General features: G+C 40.4%; 1 protein-coding gene and 1 pseudogene across 2 annotated transcripts in view; one reads left to right on the top strand and one right to left on the bottom strand.

Moving 5' to 3' along the window:
• Positions 1-1337: 1337 nt before the first annotated feature.
• LOC144987117 (Fc receptor-like B) overlaps positions 1338-8837 on the bottom strand; it is a 29537-nt gene continuing 22037 nt past the window's right edge. Inside the window, exon 7 of one of the 2 annotated variants that reach the window (XM_078936072.1) lies at positions 1338-1561. In XM_078936072.1, coding sequence (XP_078792198.1) covers positions 1518-1561 — 44 coding nt within the window. In that variant the 3' untranslated portion in view covers positions 1338-1517. The remainder of the gene's footprint in view (positions 1562-8837) is intronic. The other variant, XM_078936073.1, reaches the window with a different exon arrangement.
• On the top strand, positions 3568-8222 carry LOC144987310 (uncharacterized; annotated as a pseudogene).

Genomic DNA, 8837 nt, shown 5'->3' with positions numbered 1-8837 from the left:
GGTGAGCTCCATCTTCTTTGCTGCAGTGTGCTGGGGGGCTGGCATCAAAGCAAAGGACCCCAACAGACTGGATAAACTCATCACAAAGCAGACTCTGTCATTGGCTCCAAGCCTGTCAATCTGGAAGAGGTGGTGGGGGACAGACTACTGGCTAAACTGGGGACCATCATGGACAATCCCTCCATCCTCTCTTCAGGGAGGGGGACAACCTGTGAAGCAGCTTCAGCAGCAGACTTATACACCCCCATTGTGCTAGAGAACGATACAGGAAGTCATTCCTGCCATCAGACTCCACAATTCATCTGGCAGACATGGATGGACATCAGAGTTTTAAGAGTTCTAGACTTTTCAACTGTATATTTTTCCCCTGTTTATTTTTCTTTTCTTCCCTGTATATTTTGTGTCTTGTATTTATTTTATCTCTTATCTTATTCTGTGGTGCTGCTACTTCAACTAAATTTCCCTTCAGGGATGAATAAAGTTGATCTTGAATTTTGAATCTTATTAGATTATTTATTCTGAGCTCAAACCTTCGCCAAACCCAAGATTATTGTGCCTCATGAATTCCTGTTCAACTTGCTTGCCTCCCTGCCTATCAGCAAACTCCGCCAGTCTGTTCAGCTGCCGGCCTGTTCTCCTCCCCTCCATTTATCCCCTCTGTCTCATTAGAATAAAACCAGTTTGCCACTCTATTTTCGTGTCCGTGTTTGTTGTTGCTCCTTTTTCCTACTGTTCAGGTTTTACTTTTACATTTGATTCTCTGTTTCACGGTGAATATTTTCCCTTAGCATAAATTCTTGAGCACATATCTTTCTCTCAAATAGACCATGTCTGGGCTCTTCGGTGCAGGTGAAGATGTGAAACCTGAGCGTTCATGTTCCTGCAGGTCTCCACCACCAGCAGCTCTGGTCTCCCCCCTCAGCCCTGCTGCATCAGTTATTCAGACTTTCAGAGGAAACCTCCTCTTCTTCTTTTTCCCGCTCTCGTCTCTGTTGACCTTGGACTCTGAGTGTCTCCTTTGCAGATTTTTCTACACACCTTCACTTCAGCAAACATCTCAGCCTCCTTCAAACTTCTTAACAGTATCTAGTTCTCTCCAGCTTTGGGTTTCATCCAGACCACAATAATTGCACAGACACTGCTGTCAGACACACATGCACATAGTCTATGCATGCTCTCCAGCTGCAGACCAGTGGACTTTGTTGTTTGTGGTTGTGCATGTCTGTTTTTTAGCAGAGGCGTTGATGTAAAGGTGCATCTGGTTTAGCAGAAGTGTTACCCACAGAGACGTGTGGGTAACACTTCTGACTGTGACGCTTCCTGACCAGAAGAACCAGCAGAGACTCTGTATTGCCAGCTTTATTCATCTCAGGACAAACATTTACAACAACATCAACCAAGTCTGTTTCAATAAAGATTTTAGGATTCAAATGTAGACATCCTCACATTAAGAGACAGTTCTGGTTTCAGGTTCTGAGAGGATCCACTTGAGTCCAGAAGCTTCTAAAATGAGACAACTATCTCAGTGACGAGTAGATGACAACTGGATCTGATGGAGGATCTGAAAACACACACGCACACATGCACGCACGCACGCACACACACACACACACACACACACACACACACACACACACACACACAGTAGAATTTAATGAACCTTGGTCCCTTTAGCTCAGGCATGTCCAAAGTCCGGACTGTGGTCAAATTCCACCAGTCTTCCTGTCATAGATTCAATAATCAGTGCCCCCCCCACCCCACGTGCCCTTTCTAAGATCTGTATGTAGATTTCTTAAATGTGATTGGTTAAAGTAAGTTTTAGTCATAGTAAAGCTGTGGCAGCGCTGTCTTTGACACTTTCTAGCTGTAAATAAAAATGAAAAGTTGACAGAGAGGACCATCACTTCCAGGAAAAGTGGAAATTGGTTAGATTTCTGTCAGTGAAACATGAAAAACCGGTTTCTGCCTGATGTGACCAAAGACTGTAGCTGTTTTCAGGGATTTAAAAGAGACACGACCAGATGAGACATGCTAACTGCTACAAGCTAACTAGGAATTAATCATGTGAAAAACTGACAAACTCACAAACACATTTAGATGTATTCCTGTTCTATGTGAAGTATAGCCATTGCAGTAAAATGTTCACTTAAGTTCCACTCTGTCATCTTCTGATCTGTTTTCCAGTGGTCTGATGATGATGATGATGCTATTTTTAGCCAAAATCCAAAAACCTCTGCCGTTTTCTAGGACATAGTTTCTGCAGAGCAGCAGGAGCTCATTAGAAATTCACCTCTGCGTTGTGGGCGGGACTGTTGGTGCAGAGTCAGTTTGCCCCTACTTCCTATGATCACTTTATTTACTCTCTCTACTGCTCTCTAAGCTAAGATAGTGGTAAAACAAAAATGGCAGCAATATATTGTTGCAGTTTTTGTCCACCCCTACTGTTACATGAGGTGGGAGGGGCTGTGAGATAGCTGAAGAGAGTGTGAGCAGATGGATGATGGGGAGTAGGGGTGGGCTTACTCCACATCAGGAGTCCCGCTCAATAGATCATAAGATGATCTGAGTCGGACTGGAAATCTATCTGCATTTATTGTTATTAAAATAGTCCAAAGACTGTCAGACCGGATGTTTGGGCCTGTTGTTAGACGTTAGGACATTCCTGCTTCATCTGGTTGGATGAAGATACTTGGAGCCTCAGAAATGAAGCAGATTCAGCTCAGACAGACTGATGAACAGAGAATTTCAGTCAGGAAGGAATCTGGTTCTCCTGCAGAACTATTTCCAGATTTATTTCCAGACATGGTTCCAAACTCTCATCAGTCTGTTCAGCTCAGACTGCTCTGTTTGTGACAGTCACGTGGTCTGACCTGTGTTCAGATGAAGCCAGATCAACCACAGATCTGCAGCTTCCTCTCAGAAAACCACAAACAGTCCCGTCTGTTAGGCTGAAATAGACTGCAGAGAAGATTCTCAGCTTCAGGGGTTGGAGAGAAGCTCCAGAAAGAATCAAACCTCAATGTGATCATGTCTGAGGGATCAATGTGGGACTTCTGCTGACACTAAAGTTGATGCTCTTATTCTGGAGGGTCAGCTGAGCTCAGGTTTAAGACCAAAACTCTGCTGATCTGTGGTTCACTCCCTGTTCTTCATGGTCCTCACTGAGATGACAGCAGACATCATGAAGTCCAGAAAACTGATCAGGAGAAACCAGGATGATGGAGAACTGATGGATAACTCAGGCTGTATGGAGCTGAGCTCCACCCTCCACATGAGTAGAGACTCACTTGCAAAAGAAAACATCTGACTTTCTCCCACGAGAATCATAACTGACCAATGATTGGATGTTCAATCAAAGCCATGGGGAGCTTCTGACTCCTGAACACAGTTTGGTCCCAAAAAAACAGGAATTCACAAATGTCTTTTCCCTTATACATAGATGAAAGTCTTCCGGGAATTCCCGGAAATCCGGGTTTTTGAGCAAACTGATCATATTTTCCGGATAATAAAGACATGATCTCTATGGACAAATTGCTTTCCGGATGAAAAAATTGTCTGAAATTGGTGAATTTTAGCTTTATGTTCTATATTTCTCCGCGGATCGCTTCCTCTATGGGCGCAGCTATCTTGTCTTCGTCTTCCAAGCATTATTGACCAATGACGGGACGTTTTAGTTGCTTTCGGATGTGTCGACGGCCCCAATTGGCTCTGTCAGTACCATGGGGTCAGTATGGTGGATTCCCTTAAGACCAAAACTGGCGGACCCACACTAAATTTTAACAAATCTGAAGAGTTGGCGATGACATTTGTGAAAAATAATGGCGGGCATCATCACGATTGAGCGTGGTCACGACCTGAGTTGTGAAAATAAGATAAAAAATAAATTTAAGTGGTCTTGGTTGGAGGAAAAAGATAAATATGGCGATTTCTTTTCATCCTACATTCGAAAGACAAATGTTGGAGGTGAGTACAATTTTTGTTGTTCAGAATTTCACTCTCCGTTCTAATACCGTTAGTCACGGTAGAAATTATGCAGGGATTAAGTGCGGGTTAATGGCCTTCGAAGTGTGCGTTATTACTTTTTTGCGTTGGACGGTTGCTATCGCGAAGTGCGTTAAAAAGGTAATAACCGCACACTTCGAAGGCCATTAACCCGCTTATACCATGGTCACTTACAAAAGCAATACATATTAACCAGTTTTTAGTCCTTAAATGTTTTTTTCGCGATTTGGATCGCTTTTCTCACAAAATGTTATCACGCCGCATAACACATAGTCCGTGGCGCAGCACCACCACTGCAGTCAGATTCTGTGATATATATATATATATATATATATATATATATATATATGCTGATCATCTAGATGGGTTGACTAAAGCATCAGATCAGAGAAAAAGTTCTACTCTTTCTGCTTGTTTTTGTCCAAATGATGAAGCAAAAGGTTATTTCAAAAAGCCGGCGCAGTGATACAATAATTTAAGCTAGGTGACCGGAACTTCTTTTTTCCCCGTGCGGTTGTTAAGTTTTAATGCACATCCAGCAGCCGATCAGAATCGAGTATTCAACCAGACCATGGTATAAGACATGCTTATACATTATTTGTAATTTATATCAAGGCTGTGAATGGTTTATGTACCATTTGTAGTAGTTTGTTAAATCTGGTCTGGGATCTTCTTCTTTATTTCTTTTGATCAGTGCCCCATTGACCACATTGATCAAAGCTCACTGCTCAAAGATGCAGATGAAAATAAAATTTACTAGTAGTGCATTTTATTAAAATACATTTATTTACTTTTTATAGGTCATGCTTGGTGTACTTTGTGTAAATGTGTTGTCAACTATGGATCCAGTGGCAAGAAGAGGCTCCATGAGCATGCAGACAGTGGGTCTCACAAAAAAAAGCGAGCAGCACAGCAGAATCAGACCAAGTTGCCGTCATCCTTCATGTCTCCAAGCACTTCTCAATCAGAGTGCCACTTCCCTTATGCTGCTGCGTCAAATGTAAAGCATGATGATGTCAGGTGTGCCAAGTCTGCAGAGGAACCCCCAGAAGTTAGCATGGTAGACAGAAGATCCCATGCTGAAGGCAGGACGCTGGCGTTTCTGGCAGAGCAGGGTTTACCACTAAGACTAGTACCTCACCTGATCTCCTATGCTAAGGAGATGGCTAGGGATAGTCAAGTCCTGAGCACACTGCATATGGAAAGAACAACAGCCTCATACAAGTTGCGGGAGGGCCTTGGTCAGGCCTTACACGACACACTCGTTAAGAAGTTAACTGTTACCTTTTTCTCTATTAACTCTGATGAATGCACAAGCACGGCAAATGAAAAGGTTTTCATTGTGCTTGTGTGTTTCTTTGATGAGTCTAAAGGGGAGTCTGTCACAGAGCCACTCCTGTCGGCCCCCATTAAACGTGCCACAGCCAAAATAGTGACTGATGTCGTCACCAAAAAGTTCACTGAAGAGAACATCCCTCTCGCAAACTTGATATCAAGCCTCTCAGATTCAGCAAACTACATGAGAGGCAAAATATCAGGTTTTGAAACCCAGCTTCGTAGCCTTGCACCCCATCTTCTAGACATCGATGGAGATGTGTGTCATCATGTGCACAACATTGTTAAAAAATTTTGTGCACCCTTTGGGAGAGAAGTGGAGCGCTTGTGTGATGATATGTACACAGAATTCAAGTTTGGCCCAGATGTGCGAGAATATGCACAAGACATCTCCTCAATCTTGGATATTCATTACAGGTAAAGATAAAAAATAGAACAATAAATTGATTAAAGACTTGAATAAGTTTGACTTCTTTAAATCTTAATCAATCAATTACTCTATTAGACTTTGTCCTGAATCTGAAAAAATATATCCTGAAAAGTTGAAAAGTTTGTGTCAGGCATATTAAATACTTTATTTGATTATCTGTTTCTTACTTGATCACTTATTTTGATTATCTCTCACATTTCAGGACACCTCTACAAAGAGTGCCCCATAGGTGGCTGTCAGTGTTTGACTCCTGTGCTGTCATTGTGGACCTTATGCCTGTTGTCACTGTCTTGTATTATCCCTTTGTGTCCAAAGACCTTCAGGTGAGCAATATTATGATCATGATTTTTTGTGTTTACATTGTTACTGTTGAAATTATTTGTCTGTTCTTGTTGCCATTAAAAGTTATTATAAACTTAATCAGATTTTTACAATAGTTGAAATTGTTGATGTCATTGTTGCTGGATTAATGTTACCTGAAATTAATTATTTGAATTACTATTCATAAGAATAATTACATGCATGAATCACTTTAAACGTATGAATTTTATGTTACTAATTTCAAGTTGGTTAATGTATATAATTTTTACAGAATAATTTGAATGTTAGTGCAACATGATGGAATGATGGCATGGAAAGATATAAAGTAACTAGATATTTAGGAATAGATCTAAAAGATTACATACAAATTTATTAGTCACTTTTTCTTCAATGATGAACCAAATAGTGTATCTCTCTAAAACTAAAATGGTTCAGTATGCAAGTATTAGAACTAACACAGACTGATTGCCTGTAAACAGAGAAGCATGAGAAAGGAATTAATGCATGAGCATGGTTAGTATAATTTGATCTTTAGAAGTTGATCCAACACAGTAGAACAAAACATTTATCCATACATTTGCATATTACAGGGTGCCTACGAAGAAGTTGTAGACAATCTGCTGGAGAAATGCACAGACCAATCCAAGAAAACCATTAAGGAAATACAACGGCAGTTTAAGCTAAAAGGTATTGTATAAGTGTAAAATTTTATGGGGTTTTTTTCAGGACAGCTGATATTTTTTCCTTTGGGCAGTTAATATAAGTTAACCCTAAGATGTTTCAAAATACTCCACCAGTGAACTAGAGTAGATTTTGGTTTATTTCATAAAACCTTTAGGCAATTATGAAATTTACAAACTTAATAAACTTTCTGTTAAAGGATCAACATCTGAAGGAAAGGACCGAAAGGAAAGGATTGTAGAACGTTTGTTCTACCAGCGTGATAAGACTGACGTTCATCTATCATTCTACATGGAATGATAGAATGATCTTTAAGTCTTTTGTCCTCATCTTTCAAAAAGCAGAGCCAATGGTGCATACTCTCCACGATGAGCTGAGGAATCTCACAGACACCTTCTTGGCTTGCTTTGTAAAGCGAGACAAAGTGAAGAAAATGAAAAGCTCAGATCTGAAGAAGCTTGATCTGCATGACACCTCCATTATGAGACCTACAAAAGACATTTATGTAGGATCTGAAACTGAAAAGCTTCTGAACAAAATTGAGGAAAAAGTTGGTCCAGGCATGGAAATGTTGTCGACGCTTCCTGTCAGTGTTCCAGGATCTTCTAGAGTTACTTTTCCTGAACAGTTCAGGAATAAAGCATTAGAGGCTTACCAGTCTGCAGGAGACATGCTCCTCAGTAAATTTCCGATTGCCAACAGTTTACTGCGCAGGCTCTCAGCTCTGGATCCCCTGGGGAATGACAGTGCTTGCAAAGCAATGCAGCGACTTAAGTTGAACTTTCCTACAGTGATAAAAGAAGAGGATTACAATCCGTATGATTTGGAATGTTCAAGGATCAATGTGGCTAACGACCTGCCCCCAGTTGGAGACACATTTCGTTTAGATCACTGGTGGTGGCAGGTGATGAAGAAAGGGCAGTGTCCATATCTCTCCAAAGTTGTTAAGGCTGCTCTTAGCATTTTCACAGGACCCAAAATTGAGTCCTCATTCAGTGGTCTCAATGACATTGTCGACAAAAGTCAAACAGATTACATGTTGAGACCTATCATGCATATATGCAGGTGAGGTACAGTTTAAAGTCAAAGAATGCGTCGGCGCTGGATGTGTACCATCGGCAGGACAATCGGAAGTCCCCTGTGGACAGAATCCAGTGCCACTACCTTCAGACAGCTCACGGACGATACAAGAGAAAAATGGCAAAGAGACAAGAAGAGCAAGAAGAAAGGAGAAGAGCAATGGGGGTGGAGTCTAGTAAATCCACACAAAAAAAACAAGTGAACAATGTCCACCAGAAGGCCAAACAGATAAAGAGGAAAATCCTCAGCCAGTCTAAAAGAAAAGCACCAGTTTCAAAGAAACCGCGAAAAGTGTAAACTGGCCTCTGTGTACAGTGTACAGTTCATGTACAGTTCATTGCTTTTCTATAGTTCAAGAAAGAAATGCATGTAAGCAGTTTTCTTATTTTGAATACATTTCTCAATCTATTTGTATTTCCTAATTACCATGATTTAGTTCAGTTTTGCTCAGATTACTAAGTATTTTTGTTTAAGAATTGATATATTATTTATGTTATAGAAAGAAAGTTTAAATAGATCCCATATTTTGATGTAATTATAGTTTGAGAAAACAGTGCAAGTGGATGTTGTGCATCTGTCATTTCTAAAGCAGAAATCATTCAAATAACTGAGGTATTTTCATAGAATATCATAGTTACTGGTGTTCTTTTTGCCATTTGGGGCTTTGATGTTACTATATTTTAGCAATTGTATCTTTTGCAGCTTTAAGGAAAAGCTTAGATTGTAGGATTGTGTTACTTTTTGCAATTATCCAAATTATCCAAAGACCAGCAAGTCCTTTATGGTAAATCAAACTAGGGGTTTGAATGACAAATCATGATGCTCCAATTAGTCTTAGTTTCTTGATTAAGAAGTGAATAACTAGCTCCCAGAATGCATCTAAGACCATGTATTTTTCAAAACTTTTTCTCCGCGCGCGCCATATCGCTAAAAAAAAGTTCAGGGATTTTTTCCTTGCCTGACTTTCATCACTGCTTATATCTGGAAT

Source organism: Oryzias latipes, chromosome 18 (assembly GCF_053564925.1).
Source record: "Oryzias latipes strain Hd-rR chromosome 18, Olatipes_Hd-rR_3.1".
In the NCBI taxonomy this organism is placed as follows: Eukaryota; Metazoa; Chordata; class Actinopteri; order Beloniformes; family Adrianichthyidae; genus Oryzias; species Oryzias latipes.
Note: the sequence above shows the minus strand (reverse complement) of the source record. Positions and strands in the feature narration are given on the sequence as shown.